Source organism: Ornithorhynchus anatinus, chromosome 15 (genome assembly GCF_004115215.2).
Source record: "Ornithorhynchus anatinus isolate Pmale09 chromosome 15, mOrnAna1.pri.v4, whole genome shotgun sequence".
Lineage (NCBI taxonomy): Eukaryota > Metazoa > Chordata > Mammalia > Monotremata > Ornithorhynchidae > Ornithorhynchus > Ornithorhynchus anatinus.
The window spans coordinates 4,143,729-4,162,722 of record NC_041742.1 but is presented as its reverse complement, the minus strand read 5'-3'; the positions used below and the strand labels follow the sequence as shown (position 1 = coordinate 4,162,722).

Below are 18,994 nucleotides of genomic sequence, written 5' to 3'. Positions count from 1 at the left end.
GGGGTGTCAGGCCATCAGAGCCAACTCCTCGCTCTTAGGGGGTGACGGGAATGTCCACCCCTCAGCCTCCTCAATCACGGGGATGTCGGGGGCCCCGTCGGGGCCAACTCCTCACCCTTAGAGGGCGACAGGAATGGCCGCCCCTCAGCCTTCTCAGTCATGGGGGTGACGGGGCCCCGTTGGGGCCAACTCCCTGCCCTTAGAGGGCGACGGGAATGGCTGACCCTCAGCCTCCTCAGTCACGGGGGTGTCAGGCCATCAGAGCCAACTCCTCGCTCTTAGAGGGCACTGGGAATGTCCGGCCCTCAGTCTCCTCAGTCACAGGGGTGTCAGGCCGTTGGAGCCCATTCCCTGCCCTTAGAGGGTGATGGGAATGGCCGCCCCTCACCCACCTCAGTCACTGGGGTGTCAGGCTGTCGGAGCCCACTCCCTGCCCTTAGGGGGTGACGGGAATGGCCACCCCTCAGCCTCCTCAGTCACAGGGGTGTCAGGCCGTCGGAGCCCACTCCCTGCCCTTAGAGGGTGACGGAAATGTCCGCCCCTCAGCCTCCTCAGTCAGAGGGGTGTCAGGCCGTCGGAGCCAACTCCTCGACCTTAGAGGGTGGCGGGACTGTCGGGCCCTCAGTCTCCTGAGGCAGGGGGGTGTCAGACCCCCCCTCGGAGCCCCCTCCCCTCTCCTAGAGGGCGCCGGGTCCCGCTGCTCGTCCAGGCCCTCGGGTCCGCCGGGCCCGGACCCGCCCCCCTTTACCCCTAGCTCCTTCCAAGTGGACACGAAGCTGTAACTGGAGGAGCGGCGGCCGCCGCCCTGGCCCGACTGGCCGTGCCCAGGAATAGAAGCCGCGCCTCGGAGCCCCTCCGGACGACGGCTAGGCTAGGCCGGGCGAGCGGGCGAGGGGTATTTATAGCCGCCCCCCCGGGCTGGGGACCTGCCGAGCCCTGGACCCTGCGCTTAGGGCGCGCCCGCCGCCGGGCCCGCACCATGGACGACGCCAAGGCCCTCAAAGTCCGTCTGACCTTCTGCGCCATCCTGGTGGGGGTGTCCCTGATGCTGGCCGCGGTGGTCACCGACCACTGGGCCGTGCTCAGCCCCAAGGTGGAGCGGTACAACGCCACCTGCGAGGCCGCCCACTTCGGCCTCTGGCGCCTCTGCACCAAGCGGATCTTCGTCGTGGACACGGACCACCGGGGCTGCGGACCCATCGACCTGCCCGGGGGTGAAGTACCGAGCGGGGACCCCCCTCCCCTCCTCCGGGCACCCCTGCGGGGGCGGGGGTGGCCAGCGGAATCCCTCCAATAGGGCTATTGAGCGCTCCCTGGGTGCCAAGCACTGTTCCGAGCGCTGGGGCGGATAGGGGCTGAGCGGGTGGTCCCACGTGGGGCCCAAGGGCTTACCCCCCCTTAAGCGGCGTGGCTCAGTGCAAAGAGCCCGGGCTGGGGAGTCGGGGGTCGTGGGTTCGAAATCCCCCGCTCCGCCACCCGTCAACTCTGTGACAGAAGCGGGCAAGTCACTTCACTTCTCCGGGCCTCGGTTCCCTCGTCTGTCAAATGGGGATGAAGACTGTGAGCCTCGCGTGGGACAAACTCATTGCCCTGGATCTACCCCAGCGCTTAGAACAGTGCCCGGCACATAGTAAGCGCTTAGCAAACACCAACATCATTTCTTATTATTTTACAGAGGAGGCAACTGAGGCCCGGGGAAGGGAAGCGGCTCGCCCAAGGGCACAGAGCAGACGGGTGGTGGGGCCGGGTTAAGAACCGCCGTCCTCTGCTTCCCAAGCCCTTGCCCTTCCCGCTAAACCACGCAGCTTCCCAATCCACCAAGGCTTTTTATGTATTGGGTGCAGAGCACTGTCGTCCTAACAATAAGGGTATTTGTTAAGTGCTTAGGGTGTGCCGGCCACCGTTCTAAGCGCTGGGGCAGGTGCAGCGTGGCCTAAGTGGAGAGGGCACGGGCCCTGGGCAGTTCTAATGTCCCCTCCAGCCCTGCTCTGCCGGGTCACCTTGGGCGAGTCGCTTCACCCTGAAAAGCAGCTTGACTCAGTGGAAAGAGCGCCGTTTTGGGAGTCAGAGGTCGTGGGGTCTCATCCCGGCTCTGCCACTTGTCAGCTTTGTGACTTGGGGCAAGTCTCTCCGCTTCTCTGGGCCTCATCTGTAAAATGGGGATTAGAAATGTGACTCCCACGTGGGACCACCTGCTGACCTTGTATCTACCCCAGTGCTTGGCACATAGTGAGCGCTTAACAAACACCGTTATTATTATTCACTTCTCTGGGGCTCAGTGACCTCATCTGGAAAATGGGGATGTAGACCGGGGGTCCCCACGTGGGACAACCTGACTCCCTTTTATCTACTCCAGCACTTAGAACACACTTCAAGTTCAGATCCCTGACAGCCAGCCCCTCTGCAGAACGCACACCTAGGGCTTGGGGAAGGGGGGAAGGAGCCTCCCAAACTGTCCCCAGGCCGGGACCTGGACCTGCCGGCCGTTCTCCAGCCCCGAAGTCTCCCTGATGCAGCTGGGGCCGGGGCCGGCGGCAAGTTTGGGTTGGACCTGGGAGGAACTTTACTGAGGTGGTAGGACCGGAGATTCCTCGTTTCCTGCAGACCCCAGCGTGGCTCAGTGAGAAGCAGCGTGGCTCAGTGGAAAGAGCAGGGGCTTTGGAGTCAGAGGTCATGAGTTCAAATCCCGGCTCGGCCATTTGTCAGCTGTGTGACTTTGGGCAAGTCACTTAACTTCTCGGTGCCTCAGTTACCTCATCTGTAAAATGGGGATTAAGACTGTGAGCCCCACGTGGGACAACCTGATTCCCTTGTGTCCACCCTAGCGCTTAGAGCAGTGCTCGGCACATAGTAAGCGCTTAACAAATACCAACATTATTATTACTTTATCCCCCGTGCACGGTCCCCCAAATGGAGCCTCCCCGGCAGAGGTGAAGATCTGTATTTTCGAACCCACCTCTCGCTTTCCCGGCGCTGTGCAAGCTTCCCAAACCCCTCCAGCTCCCGGAGCTCAGGACCACATACCGGGGTCCTTTGGAGCTAATGAGTAATATTATTGTTATGGTATCTGTTAAACGCTTACCTTGTGCCAGGAACTGTATTAAGCGCGGGGGGGGGGGGGAGGGGGAGGGTGCAAGGTAATCGGGTTGGACCCAGTCCCTGTCCCACGTGGGGCTCACAGTCTCAATCCCCATTTTACAGATGAAGTCCCTGAGGTCCAGAGAGGTGAAGTGACTTAACCAAGGTCACACGTCAGACAAGCGGCAGAGCCGGGATTAACCCAACTCCCTGTCCCAACGTTTGCATTTTCCCCCTGATTTGTAGAAGGGAGAGTGGGAGCCTGCCCCGGCCCCTCTGTCCCGGCCCCCCTGCCCTCCCCAACTGCTTCAAGAAACTGTTTTCCCTCGTAAACACGCAGCTGTTCCAGAGAGGCCCGGCCATGTTAGAGATCTTGACGGACGTCAACATGTGCCCGTCTGGGCGGGTGTCACATAGTGAAGATGCCCGTCCTCCGGGCGGCCCACAAAATGTGCCCCGTCGACAAATCACCTCCCCTGCAGTCCACGCCCTCCGGCCCGAAGGAAGGGGGAAGTGCCAAACAGGCTCTATTTAGGCAACACGGCCCCTCTGGACCCTTCCCTTTTCTGCTGCGTTTTCATTCCTGATCTCTCCAAAAGCCTGGAGCCTGATGTGGGTTAATAATTAGGTGCCAGAGCACTAGAGTAAATACAGAATAATCAGTTCTTCTATCACGAGGGGGCTTAGAGTCTAAGAGGAAGCTAGATGGGTATCTTGTTTCCATTTGGTAGTTGAGGAAACTGAGGCACAGGGAAGTTAAGACAGCCAAAGAAGTTAAGGCTTAGAGGAAGCAGCCTGGCTAGTGGATAAGAGCACGGGCCTGGGAGTCAGAAGGTCATGGGTTCTAATTCCGGCTCTGGCACTTGAGTGCTTGGCCTTGGGCAAGTCACTTCACTTCCCTGAGCCTCAGTTACCTCGTCTGGAAAATGGGGATTGAGACTGCGAGCCCCATGTGGGGCAACGACTGTATCCAACCCCCTTTGCTTGGATCTACGTCAGCACTAAGCACAGTGCTTGGCATACAGTCCGCGCTTAACAAATACCACAATTATTATTATCCAAGGTCATGCAGCAGACCGGTAGGTGGGAGGTCTCCAGACCGTCCCTCCCCTCCGCCCTCCAGTTCCACGCTTGCCCATTCAGTGAGTCGGGCAGCGAGGGAGGAACCATTCCTACGGGAGAAAACGCTCAAATCGGTTGGAAGTTCAATGCCTTTAAGGGAAGATTATTAGAGAAAGTGAGTCTGTCTGGATTCAGCAGAATGCAGTGCCAGAAGAATCAGCTGTGCGCATGAGTGCAGTGTCAGACACCAGGTCACTTTTCCCTAAAGTAAGGTTCCATAAAGCGCTGACTTTTCTGAAGTAGTCTTTCACCACTCCCCGGATTGGTCCAGAATGGTAGAGAGAGGCTGGTGTTACTATTTCCATTTTACAGATCAATCAGTGAATGATATTTCTGAGCTCTTACTATGTGCAGAGCACTGTACAAAGCGCTTGGGAGAGGACGAGACAACAGAAATAGCGGGTGGGTTCCCTGCCCATAACGAGTTTAGAGATGAGGAGACAGACTCAGGGAGGTGCAGTGACATGCCTAAACTCCCAGAGCTGGGACTGGAACTCAGGCCCTCTGACTCTAGACCACTGGATCACTCTTCTGATTAACGGGCCACTCCGTACCTTCTCAGATGGGAAAAAGAGGCTGTGAAACCTCCTTCTTGGAGGCTGACCAGATCTGATTACCCTATTCCAAGATGACTGTTGTGCCTTCAGCTTTGGCACTGCTCCAAATGAAGGCATAAATTGGGGGAGATTAAGATGGGGGAAGCTGTCATGTCTTTAATATCGGTAACTTCTCTGCACCCTTGTGAGTATTTTGGCTTTCATGTCAGCTCTTAATAATAATAATAATGTTGGTATTTGTTAAGCGCTTACTATGTGCAGAACACTGTTCTAAGCGCTGGGGTAGACATAGGGGAATCAGGTTGTCCCACATGGGGCTCACAGTCTTAATCCCCATTTTACAGATGAGGGAACTGAGGCCCAGAGAAGTTAAGTGACTTGCCCGCAGTCACACAGCTGACAAGTGGCAGAGCCGGGATTCGAACTCATGACCTCTGACTCCAAAGCCCCTGCTCTTTCCACTGAGCCACGCTGCTTCTCTTGAGTCACGCTGCTTCTCTGGAACTTACTTCTTACTTACTTACTTACTTACTTACTTACTTACGTCTTACTTTTATGGAACTTCAACTGCATATTAATCGACGGAGCACTTAGTGGAGTGCTCAGCATAGAATAAGCTCTCATTAAATACCACTAATTGGCGGTAACAGAGCACTGGACTAAAGCTTGGAAGAGTAGAATAGAGGTAGAAGACATGGCCCTTGCCCTCGAGGGATAGATGAGAAGGATGAAAAAGCAAATAAGTAAGTGCTTATTTAGAAGAATACGTGAATGGATGTGTGCTTAAGGACTCTGGAACAGCACCAACCCCCAGAACAGCGCTCTGCTCATGGAGCAGACACTCAGTGAGGGACCAGTGAATGAGAAGATGTGGTACTTCCCTTCTCTAACCAGAGAGCATGGGGCCAGGTTCAGTGCTAGGGACGAGCCCCAAAAGCCCAGCTCTGCCCTTCGCACTCAGCTTCACGCCACTGCTCCCCCACTGCAACCTCAACGGGCCGGCCTGTGGGTCCTTTAGAGCGGGGAGGCCTGGTGGTAGCATGGCCACACCTGCCCTAACTGGACTCAGCTGCAGAGTGAGCTGTCGAGGTAGTGATTAACTGGAAAGTGGGGCTGGCCCCACCTCTCCACTTTACACAGGTCCCTCCCCTGCTTTCTCCGCCTCACAAGCCCTGGCCAGCCCACCCTACCCCCTCGGCAAATCAAGCACCTACTCCTAGCAATCGCCATGGCCTGTCAGGCTGAGCCTTCCCTTTCCAGATTCCCAGAGAGGGAATTTCAACCCGACCCAGGAGGCTCGATTTCACTCTTCCACTTTGTTCGTGGCCAAATAGAGCGGGAATTCAAATAGGGAACTGGAGGGGTCATTTGGTTCCTCCCCTGGCTCTGGGCTCATGGGGAGACTGATCGATCAGAAACCCACTACCCCACTGACAGATCTTCTCCTGACTGGGCTGCACCGTGGAGCTGAAGATTATGGGAGATGAAGCCGGCCTGGCAGAGGGTGATGCAGCGGAGAGGCGCCCCCGAGGGCTTTAAGAAAGAGGTTCTCTCTTAGGCCGTTAGGAAACCGGTTGACCGTGAAATCTATTCGGATTTTGCCATTTATTTTCAGGCGATCTTCGGTGACAACCGAAAGGGGCAGAAGCTGGCTCCTTTATCCAGTAATAGAGAGCAATGCATGACCAAATTGAGTGTCACTTCATATGTGCGGCTCCAGGGAAATGGTGCCTAACGAACCAGCAAATAGGAGACGTTCCCATTTGGGGCTGGCATGCGAATGATGGCAAAGGAGAGAGCGGTGACATTTCATCCACTCTTGCAGTTTCAACATGCGTGTAGGGCCTCAGTTTCATCACCCCCCTAAACACTTAAAACAGTAGTCTGCACACCCTAATTGCTCAATAAATACCATTGATTTGGTGACTTATTATCCCAATTTAACTAGGGATGTTTTTCCATCTTACACCATGAGTGAGCATGGTCAGGTTGCCTGGCTGCTATGATGCATCTTTTATTTTTTTAATGGTGTTCTGTTCAATGCTTACTATAGTAAGCTTACTACTTACAATAGTGCTTACTTACTTACTATATACTTACTATTACTATATACTACTTACTATATACTTACTATAGTAAGTGCTGGGGTAGTTACAAGCTAATCTAGACTGTGAGCTCATTGTGGGCAGGAATGTGTTTGTTGTGATACTGTACTCTCCCAAGCGATTAGTACAGTGCTGTGTACACAGGAAGCACTCAATAAATATGATTGAATGAATGAATGAATGAATCATCAGATTGGACACAATCCATACCCCTCATGGGGCTCAAAGTCTTAATCCCCATTTTACAGAGGAGGGAACTGAGGCACAGAGAAGTTAAGTGACCTGCCCAAGGTCACACCACAAATGAGGGATGGAGTCAGGATTAGAACCCAGGTCCTCTGACTCCACTACGCCACGCTGTTTCTTGAAAGATCTTCTCATCTTTCACTCTGCGGCTTTGCCTCCTAACACCTGGAGGTGGGGCAGAGCACCCCAGAGGCCCTTCAGCTCCAGAGAAGCAGTGTCTTCTATTCATTCATTCATTCATTCATTCATTCATTCATTCAATAGTATTTATTGAGCGCTTACTATGTGCAGAGCACTGTACTAAGTGCTTGGAATGAACAAGTCGGCAACAGATAGAGACAGTCCCTGCCGTTTGACGGGTTTATGGTCTAATCGGGGGAAACAGACAGACGAGAACAATGGCAATAAATAGAGTCAAGGGGAAGAACATCTCGTAAAAACAATGGCAACTAAATAGAATCAAGGCGATGTACATTTCATTAACAAAATAAATAGGGTAATGTAAATATATACAGTTGAGCAGACAAGTACAGTGCTGAGGGGATGGGAAGGGAGAGGGGGATAGTGTATAGGGCCCGGGCCTGGGAGTCCAAAGGACCTTGGTTTTAATACCGGCTCTGCCACTTGACTGTGGTGTGACCCTGGACAAGTCACTTAACTTCTCGAAGCAGCGTGACCTGGTGGCAAGAGCATGGGCTTGTGAATCAAGAGATCGTGGTTTCTAATCCCAGCTCCCCTGCTAGTCCACTGTGTGACCTTAGGCAAGTCACTGAAGTTCTCTGTGCCTCAGTTACCTCATCTGTAAAGTGGGGATTAAGATTGAGAACCCCATGTGGCCCAGGGACTGTGTACCTACCCCAGAGTTTAAAACAGTTTGGCATGTAGTAAGTAAGTGCTTAACTAATACCATAATCATAATAATTATTATTAGGATGAATATTAGGAAAAAAGTCCTGACCGTAAGGGTTATGCACCATTTGGATCCAGTATCTTCATTGTGCATTTTTAAGGAAAGGTTATTCAGCTAGCTAATTTTAACCGCAGTATGGTGTGAAAGCAGGGGGCTAGACTAGGTGAGGCTAGTGACCTTATTTTCTAGCCAAAGGCCTCTGCTCCTGGATTTGACACTGTGACTCAGGAGTGGTCTTGCCAGACCAGCCACTTCTCATCACTAATGGGCGGCTGCCATTTGGACCGACCGAAAGGATTCTCAGCTTTACTGTTTCCTGAACTGACCACCTGTGGGGCAAGGTGTTTGATTGCTTTGAACCTCAATTGCTCCATGTACAAAATGGGTCTAAAATATCACTTTTCATGCCTGCAGGGAGGGAATACAACATCTGGCACTGGCTTTCTAAAGGTTCCAAGCCCTTCATTAAGGGCCTCAAACTGTGGATGGAGGAAAGAGTCTAATGGAGATGTCTGGGCGGGGGTTGGGGGGAACTGCCCCTCCCTCAGTGTCCTCATCAATGCCATCATAAGTAATCTTGGCTCTGCTGTGTGACCTTGGACAAGTCATTTAATTTCGTGTTGCTTTGGTTTCCTTCTCTGTAAAATGGGGATTCGATACCCCTCTCATACTTAGGCTGTGAACCCCATGTGAGACAGGGACTCTGTCCAACTTATGTCAACCCCAGTGCTTCGTACGGTGCTTAGCATATAGCAAATGCTTAACAAATACCGGGATAACAATAACAATAGTAATAATAATGATAACAAAACTCTCCAGTGACCTAACTTACAGCTGATATACCAATCCCATTTCCCATCACAGGGCCACCAATTCCCTTCCGTCGACCTGCCCGCTTGATGTTTTCTTTCCTTCCTTGCAGAGCACAACTGTTCGTACTTTAGACATTTCAACCCGGGAGAGAGCTCGGAAATCTTCGAGGTGACCACCCAGAAAGGTGAGCGGGTTCTCTTGGAAGCAGGACCCACGCAGGGGGGAGCCGACCATCACCTACCTGACCTCTGCTGCCGGCCATCAGCAGGCCAATCCGTGATGTCAGGATCTCTCTCGCCAGCCCCTTCTCATCACACCAAAGCTGCCCGTCGTGGCGTGGGAAATCGGATGGGTTAAATCCACTGCTATCTGTTGCCAATAAGCCCTAGACATGTGCGTGCACGGATACACACACACACACACACACATGCACACATACCACCACCACCCCACGCCCCCAAAACAAAGTGGAAAAAAAATCCCCAAGGCATTTAGCGGAACTAAACCTCACTTCTTTTCCTGACTTGACTGGTTGGATGTTGTCTGCTTGCAAGTTGGGGAACCAACTGGGTTCTGCCTGGTCTTGGCTTTTTCCTCTTCCTTCTCTTCCACCTCCTCCTCTCCACCCTGCCCGGAGCCTAGGCCTGCAGGCTAGAAGGAATGCCTGTTGGAAGTGCGTATGCTACCTTCCCAGGTCCTGTGGAGCTGTGCAGGACTGAATTGGGTGTCTGCTGGGGTGAGGCGTGTGCTGACTCCTCTCGCCCTCTTGCCTTGGTAGAATACAGCATCTCAGCAGCCGCCATTGCCATCTTCAGCATTTTCTTCATGATCATGGGAACCGTCATCACACTCCTGTCCTTCTGGAAGAAGAAGGATTACCTCCTGAAGCCAGCTGCCATGTTCTATACCTTTGCAGGTAGGATGGAGCTTCTGTGTCCTCAGAGGAGAGGGAGGGCAGCTTACTGTATTAGTTAGCAGGGCCCTGACTCAGTTGGAAGAGCTGGAATACGGCGAGTTTAGATGAATGGATTCTGGCGATTCCACCCGACACCATCTTCCGTAGACTTTAGGAAGGCACCTGAGGTTGGAGAGTTTCCACTCCATTTCCTGGGTTTCTCTGGGTGCCTTGAAGCGTTTAGTACAGTGCCTGGCATGTAGTAAGCGTTTACCAAATATCATAATTCTGTCAGCGACTTTGGGGGGGACTCACGCTGGCAAGAGTAATCTGATTGGTCAGTGCTCTTGAGGTTGCCCACAGAAGCACTCTGTCGCCTGAGAACAAAAGGCACTTCTGGCCAAGGCTGGAAGAGAGTCGTTTCCTATCAGGGACCAAGCTGAGGAGCACTGGAGGGTTTTCCAGCTTCATGGATAGTGAGTCCCTTGAAGGACAGTGTCCATGTCTAATTCCCACCTGTGTACTCTTTCCCAGGACTTTATACAGGGCTCTGCACCCAGTAAGTGCTTAATAAATACTATTACTAGTACTTCACTGTGGACTCAGGACACCAACCTTTAGCCAAGGGAAGTTCCTCGAGGGCAGAGATTGCACTTTTTCTAGTCCCGGTATTAACCCAGCGAGGGTGTTGGCTGGTGCAGAAACTCCTGTGCCTGCCTGGGCACACAGTGTGCGCTTAGTAAATGCTATTATTACTACTTGTTGCGGGTGGAGTCGGTCAGCCCAACCAGGCCATGTTACACACCGAACCTCCTCCCCCAAGGTTCCCTGGGTCATGTTTCTGTGGTCACACCTTCCAAAACCTTCCCAGTCAGGTGCCGGTCCACTTGGACCAGTGTCCCGTGGAGCCTGTTGTAGCAATGCTGATTTAGCCGAATGGACAGGCTTGATGAATTCTGGTTGGCTCACAACAACAGTATCACATTTCAGATAACCTCTCCTCCCAGCACCACGTAAACAAGTCCAGTCTCAATCAGTTAGGATCACCAGGTTCCTACCATCCTTTGGATTCAAAGTCAAGCCTTAGGGCTCCTGGGGAAACACCCAATTATTGTTGTTACTATTATTATTATTGTGGTAACCGTTGTGTCAAGCACCGTTCTAAACGCTGGAGAGGATACAAGTGGATTGGACACAGTTCTTGTCCCGCATGGGGCTCACATTTTAAGTAGGAAGGAGAGCAGGTATTTCATCCCCGTTTTACGGTGGAGGGAACTGAGGCACAGGGAAGTGAAGTGACTTGCCCAAGGTCACACAGCAAGCAGTCAGCAGAGCCAAGATTAGAACCCAAGTCCCCTGACCCCATGATCCGAGCTCTTTCCACTAAGCCGTGCTGCCTCTGCTTGCTGTCTGATGGCGGGTGGGGGGAGAGGCCCACCTGGGATGGGGGTTGATGGCTTTCTCCTTGCAGGCCTCTGCATCATCATTTCAGTGGAGGTGATGCGCCAGTCTGTCAAGCGGATGATCGACAGTGAGGACACGGTCTGGATGGAGTACTATTACTCCTGGTCCTTCGCCTGCGCCTGCGCTGCCTTCGTCCTGCTCTTCGTCTTTGGCGTCGCCCTCCTCCTCATCTCCCTGCCTCGCCTGCCCCGGAACCCCTGGGAAACCTGTATGGATGCAGACCCGGAGCACTGACGGGGTCTCCGCTCTGTGCCTGCCTCTTCTGGGGCCCCTCAGACTTTTATCATGGAAACCGACCAGCGACGTCCACCCGGCCAGAGACGCCCGCCCGGGTGGGAGATTTGTGTGGTGGCCGGGTGCCGTCCATCCCTGTCCGTGGGGCCTCCGGCAGTGCCGCCGCCACCTCCTCTCCCTCCTTTCCCGGCCCCAGCCTTCCCTTCTTCTCTAAGATGACCCTTTATCTGAGGCTTTCTTCCTTTGGTGAAGGGAAGGATGGCGCACTGCTGAGATGTGATCCAGCATCAGCCAGTAAGGTCAAAGGCGAGTATCCTCAAGGGATGGTTTTTCCGTCCCTCAAGGATACAGTTTTCGGACTGGGGTTTAAGATGCCACCAGCCTGTCTCACGCCACCCCTGGGGTTTCAGACCGTCCTTCCCAGAAATGATTTCAGGCATATTTGCTTTAGGTTGTCATTTGTGAACAAGTCCCTGTCCCTGTTTTGCTTCCACCCCATGACCATGCCACACCAGTGCCTCGGGGTGTGAGTGGGTGGTTGGACAGCAGACTGGAGATGATTACAGATGGGACTGTGTAAAAGGCCCTCACCCTTGCCCCTTTCTCCCCGGTGCTGAGCAAAACAAGCCGCGCTGCCTTTGTGATTTGTTTCTAAGCAAAGAGTCCCTCTCTGGCCCAGTGCACTACAGTTCCTAAGGAGCATTTCTCACTGGGTGAAACCAAGTGTGGCGTGAAATAAAAGCTCTGAGGAGAAGTCATCTTTTCCATGAGTCTCGCCTAAAACCACTTTCAATTTCTGGAGCCCACTCAGAGGCGGGGACCTGCAACTGGGGAGGGAGGAGGGTTAAAAATGAGCTGGGTGGGTTGGATCTGAAAAGTGGCGGCCTTCTGGGTTGTGCACATGCCTGCACTGTTGGTCAAGGTGGGGGTACTGTTGTTTCCCTTAACATTTGGTTCCACAAGAATGCAATGCCCATGTTAGATGAAAACCAAGTGCATCAAACAGTATTTGTGCAGCACGTGGAAAAATTTGTATTCCAGCCACTGGTCCTCCTCTGGCCACATGCCAATATGGAATTCAAAGAACTCCAGGACTCTGGAAGGAAATCAATTTCCCATATTGTCTTTCCCTTAAAGGTGCTGTTTTTCCAGGTGTTCACTGATCTTCAAGGCATTGAGTAACTACTTCCCAGGATCACCTCTAGAACCCTTCCTCTAGTCCTCAGGGGTAAATGTGATTTGCAGCAAGAGAGCATATCCTCTGGCCACGAGTCCCATTACTTAGTTCCTTCAGAACTCTTTCTTGGTTGTCATCGGGTCCTGGTGATTTATTGACATCTAGTTCATCATTCTGTGCGGTCGGTACCCTTTTCAGGTGAACTTTTCATTTATTAAAGCATAATCCCCCTGCTCCTGCCGGTTAACCACATAGGATTTCAGTCTACCTGCCTGGATTTTTTTTGATTTGTGGTATACTTTTAACCTAGGCCTCTAAGATTAAAAAAAAATAAGTAAATAACCACCTTCAGGCTCCTATTAGGTCACTTATTTTCTTTTAGCTTCTCCTGTCACCTCTTCCCTTAGGTCCTCATTTTTTCAAGGTACGCTTTTCTAAAATTAAATATCGTTGAGTTGAGCTTTTGGTTTTTGTTTTTGTCCCTAAAAAAAGGATTAAGCATTAGCTGTGGTTTCAGCACAAGCTGCAATGGTAACACGCCAGCATTCCTGGAAAAACAAATTACAAGCACAGGGAAATGCCAAGTTGAGGGATCAGAGGGGAGTGGGCTTAAAATGAAGTAGAGTCTAATCCTTGGGGGTACTGCCCTCAGAAGACTTTGAAAACAAGAATTCAAACCAATATTTTCTGATGCAACATAACCATCACACAAGGTGCAGTCATGCAGAACATAGCACAGTAGACTCCCATTTAAATTAAAGAGCACATTGAGACCAAAAAGTCCAAAGGCAGTTGGGGTGGGGGTGGGGGATAGGGGGTGGGGCTCAGGATTTGGTTCCCTTTTCCCCCAAACTCTTGGGATCCAGCAGGTCCTCAGTTTCTAATACTGGAAATATCAGTCTTGTTCTGAGTGACCCTTAGGAGCCAGGGGGCTGGGACTGACCCAGCCACAGAAATCAACAACTCAACCTGCCTTCCCCTCAAAAAAGTTGAAAGGTTTTCCTCTTATGCTCTGAATATGCAAATACAGGTATAGACAGGCTTCATCTTAAGGCTATGATTAATACAAGAAACTGCACCTCCTGACATCTGAGTTCTAATTCCCAACTCTCTGATGCTCCCTTCTAAGTCGACACCTCCACCGCCCCCCGACCCCCAGGCAGCCCTCTCGCAGTTGCCACTGAGGCACCCACAGCTGTGACGAGGGCAAAGGTTTGTCAGGCAAGGAGTACTTACTGAGATCCACATGGGTGCCCTGCATGGTACCAAGAAGCAGATGACAATGTTGGAGACTCAATATGGCTCATTAAGTGCACACATCTAAAGAGCCTACATGTGAAAAAGCAGATGTAGTAATTACTGGGGGTGGGGTGGGGCAGGGAGAGGATTAGTTCATTGATTGAACCAGTAGATTTTTAGAACTGGTGAGTTTAATCAGAGAAAGAATCAGGGAGGTGGCCTTGAGTTGTGGAGTCACGGGTCCCACACTCGGTGAACTGGTTTGCCCCTCCTGGCAAACAAAAGCTTGTGGCACTTAATACCAGAAAAATCTGTAACAGAGTCCTTCCTGAAAGCCTACAACCTCACTGTAGATTTTCTGTGTGCTGGCTTTTTTCCCCAGCAGCCGCTTTACATCAATGTTTTTGAATCATTTTCTGTTGGAATATTTTTCTCATCATGTTCATCCACCCCCGTGTCACTTGTTTTCCCTTGTCAAAATAAGAATAGGTACCAGGACAGAGAAACTTGTCTCTTAACAGGTGTCGGTGTTCAACTCACCTATTGCTATTGCAAGACTTCATTCCTAAGCAGTAGTTCCAGACACAAAGACCATAAAATTGTCCTGTCACTGGGAATTGCTAATTCATTCTAGAGAAAAGCTAATTGAGATAATTTTCAGGAAGAGCCTTGGCGTGCGGAGGAAAAAAATTAAAACGCTTTCAAAAATATCCTTTCCACTCTCCCAACTGAGCATTCAACAGAGCTCGGACCAGAACCGGCCCTTTTGTGCTGTGAATTATTTTGGAGTGAGCCTGCTCTGACCCCCCTTTTTTAATGGTACTTGTTAAGCTCCTATTATGTGCCAAGCACTGTACTAAGCACAGGGGTAGAAACAAGCTAATCAGGATAGACATCGTTTGTGTCCCACACGGGCTCAGTCTTCATCTCCATTTTACAGGTGATGTAACTGCAGCACAGAGCAGTGAAGTGATTTGCCCAAGGTGTCAAGTGGTGGAGCTGGGATCAGCACCCAAGTCCTTTGACTCCCAGGTCCATGCTCTTTCCACTAGGCCACACTGCTTTCCAGCTGACCCTGGGCATAAACTGGAGCATTCCCGGCTACATCACCATAGTTTAACTCCAGATTTTGCTCCAATGCTTTGTTTTGCCTGGGGAGACCTTACACTTCTCAAGAAACATGGTTACACATACAGTCCTTTCCTAAACCTAGATCACTGCCAATCTCAAAGCAAACCGAGCAACAGCTACACCCAGAGGGTCCTGGGGGAGTGGCTGCTCCCATCCAGAGATCAAGGAAAAACTCCCGACTTCCATATCCTTTATAGGAAAAGGGGTCCCAGTTTATCTCGAAAGGTCAGTGAGACAGTTGGCTGAAAGATTAGAATAAAATCCTCTAATACTGAAGAAATGAGAAAAATGAAAGGAAGCAGAGCAGAAATATGGTCTATTCACTGTCATAGCCAGACTTATTGAGGGATGAATCAGAGATGAAAAGAAAAGATGAATTGTCTGCAGTTTTATTAAGAAGAGGTGATGAATATTTCTGAAACAAGGAGACGGCACAAGATTAAGCTCAACAGAGCCCAAAGGTTCAAGTCTCTGAGACACATCAGCAAAGTATGGGAGGAGGCTGGGAGACTGGGAGGTTTCTGGGATTCTGGGAGATTTGGGGGCCATAGGTAGGATGACAAAAAGGGGCTTTGGGTTAGTTCCCGTTCATTTAAACAGGGACTGTCAGGTGTAGCCTGTATCTTCTCTGCTCTGAGTTCATGCCCCTATCGGTGGAAACTTTTGAAAATGCCATGATAACCAGCTCCCTGGTGGCCTGCCGGCCCTCCCTGCTAGCTTGGGGAGACTGTCCATCTCTGCCAATACACAGAATCTCAACTCCTCTGCCATTTTTACCCTAGAATAGTCCATTGTTCAGCAGGCCCTGGACTGCACCCAAACTGGCCCCAACACTTAGGGGAGATCCTCATCCAAGAAAAGGAGCCTTCATCAGGGCCTTTCTGCTGTGGATTAGGAGGTGTTGCATCTAATGGTTATTAATGACTAATTTGTATTGCAGGTCACCCTCAAAGGTTTGAAGTGAAAACACCTTCACTTTACAGATGGAATCCAAGGCCCAGAGAGGGCATGGTTGATGTCCTTTGAGCTTCGAGCAAGCCGGGGTGGGTTAGGGTGAGAGGAGGGGAATATTTTGACCGGTAAGTGAGTTGGGGGTTCAGATAGGGCCTGAGGCAAAGCTCTGGGTCTACAGGTTTTTAGAATTAGGCAACTCACACAGTTGCTGTCCAATCTTCCCCCAAACCCCCAGAGCCTCTTCTCCCTTGAAATGAGAACACCTATTTTTGCTTCTGCGACAGGCTAGCTCTCCACCACCGTTATGGATTCAATACGGACGAAACCCTCCACACTGTCCCTAGTGGGGTTATTCTTCTTAATGCTCCAAAATGACTGTGAAGAAATAAACCCGTCTATCGATTTAAAGGCCTCAATTAATTAGCATGGTTCACTTTCTTATCATGGACGCCAGATGAGATGCCTAGCTTTACTCAAATAAACCCAAACCAAACCTTTTGTCTGCTCTAGTTCCAAATCAGAGTTGGTCAAGTTCTTTGACAAAATTAATTTCACCACATCCAACAGCAGGATCGTTACTGGGCTCTTCATTTTAGATTTCAATTTAGACCCGAATCGATGCCTCCTGGTCAAAAAGGAGGGGGACTGTAAGCGCCATTTAAGCTTCTAGGAAGGGGGTGGAAAGAACACAAGCCTGGGAGTCGGGAGAACTGGGTTCTAAACCTGCCTCTGCCACATGACTACTGGGTACCCTGGGCAAGTCACTAAACAGCTCTGTGCCTCGGTTTCCTCATCTGTTAAAATGGGGATAAGATACCTGTGTTTCCTCCTCCTTAGACTGAGAGCCCCATGTGGGATAGATACTGAATTGGATACTGTATCTTTCCCAGTGCTTAATAAGGGCTTAACAGTCACCACCATTATCACAGTACGCGCTTAACAAATACTTGTTATTCTTACTATATTACTATATAATACCTCGCCCAGCCAATAGCGATCTCAGTGGTCCTCTAAATTTAGAAGGTATAATAGATTTCGCCCAATCTGGAGCAGGGAGTCCTACCGACAACCTTATTTCCCAATAAGGTAAAATAAGTGGTGTCTTCCACCAATGAGAGGATGCCAGTGAGGTGCCAAGGCCAGCTGGCTGGGCATTTTTACTCTGTGAGACCTCCTTATCCACTTGCTATTACTTTCCCCCATGAGAGCTAACAACCACCTGGCAGTCTCGGAAGAGAAAGCTACTGTCTAGCCATGCTTTGCTCGTTCCGTCTCAGCGATTGGTAACACCACTTCCTGAAACAATGGTTTAAATCAATTTCCAGGGCATCAATTTTAATGAGCTTGCTAAGCGGAGGATAATACCACAGATAATTTGGATGCTGCAGCTTCTATTCAATTTAATTACCTCCTTCTGTGGTTTGAAAATCAAGTGCAGCTTCATATGAAGGAAAATTCTTTTAATCGCTTTCCTGGTGCTCTGAAAGATGGGTTGGGTGACAGAACGGAGATGTGCTAAAGGTGGCAGCTTCTGTGACCTCACCCAAGTGAAGCTGTCAAACGAAGAGTCAGACTGACATCGCCAATACAACATGAAATGCTCAGGAATGCACATTCTCGGCTCATTTCACAGGAGCATTTAAATTTTCCGTTCCCTATTGGTCCCCACAGGGGAAGGAACTAGCTTGACAGCGAGAGAGACTGCAGGACTGCTATTACTGTGGGCAAGTCACTTAACTTCTCTGTGCCTCAGTTACCTCATCTGTAAAATGGGGATTAATTGTGAGCCTCACATGGGACAGCCTGATTACCCTGTATCTACCCCAGCGCTTAGAACAGTGCTCTGCACATAGTAAGTGCTTAACAAATACCAATATTATTACCTTCAGTTTTGACCATCCATTAGCTGTCCATTCATTTCCACCTTACCAACTGAAAGGGCCTACAAAAAAAGAGCAGAGTATCAGGGCAGTTTGTTTTTTCTCTGGCCAGCTCTGGCTAGGGCAGAGGGCATTCCTGGAGCATACCAGGGGGTTATGTTATGTTATTGTTATGTTACCAATGTTATGGTTGTCAGATATATAAAAACATAAGCTTCTTGAAACCCTACAAAATGGGTGCTTTCTCTCCACCCTCCATTCAGAAGCTGGTATTGGGATTGGGATTGTCTCTATCTGTTGCTGAATTGTACATTCCAAGTGCTTAGTACAGTGCTCTGCACATAGTAAGTGCTCAATAAATACTACTGAATGAATGAATGAGTGAAGCTATTTGTTTTTTCCAGTTAAACAATGTTAGAGGAGATTTGACCACTTGGGTCAATTTGGGGCCAAGCTCTAACCCACATGTATGGTAAACTGTACTACCAAAATATTGCTGTTTTACCATATTAGTGCAGTCTGCTCCTCAAACCAATGTTCTTTCCAATAAATCTCATGGACTCGATAGCCTTATGCTCATTCATCATTCAAAACTGGAACAGCTGTGTCTCACAGTTTCTGATTATTAGGGGAATGTTTGCCATTTGGCTTTCTATTTCCACTAACGCCTGCTTCACAAAGATTCCTCTTTGGGCACCAATGCTACATAATAGTCAAGTAGTAATAATAGTTACGGTATTTACTGAATGTCATTTTTATGCCAAGCACTCTACCAAGTGCTAGGAGGAAAGCAAAATAATAAAGTTTAAACCTGTTCCTTGTCCCACAGATACTTAGCAAAGAGACCTAAATTATAGGCAAGATAAAGGCAACAGGCACTCTTAGAAGATACAGAGTAAAGCACTTAACAAATACCATAAAAAATTATCACAAATCTGTGATATTTTAAGTCAGTTTGACCAGAAGATGAGAGGAAGAAATCCAGTTTAAGAATAATTTATATTGATCTTTCTTGTAGCCATCAAAAAAAATCACACCCTTTCCAAGAGGTTTTCCCTAAGTCCTACCTCCCAGTCCCTCTGTGTCACTTACACCCTTAGATCTGTTCTCCTTAAGTATCTGACATTCACCGCACCTTCAGTCCCACAGCGTTTATGTAGGTCACCTTATACTCTGCCTTTGCTTCTAC

The 18,994-nt window shown here is 50.1% G+C and overlaps 1 protein-coding gene across 1 annotated transcript; it reads left to right on the top strand.

The window, feature by feature from the left end:
• The first annotated feature begins 979 nt into the window (after positions 1–979).
• Positions 980–11,424, top strand: CACNG1 (calcium voltage-gated channel auxiliary subunit gamma 1). Its single transcript, XM_007668073.1, has 4 exons — positions 980–1,214; positions 8,941–9,015; positions 9,610–9,747; positions 11,198–11,424. The coding sequence occupies exons 1-4, from the start codon at positions 980–982 to the stop codon at positions 11,422–11,424; spliced, it is 675 nt and encodes a 224-aa protein (XP_007666263.1).
• The last annotated feature ends 7,570 nt before the right edge of the window (positions 11,425–18,994 follow it).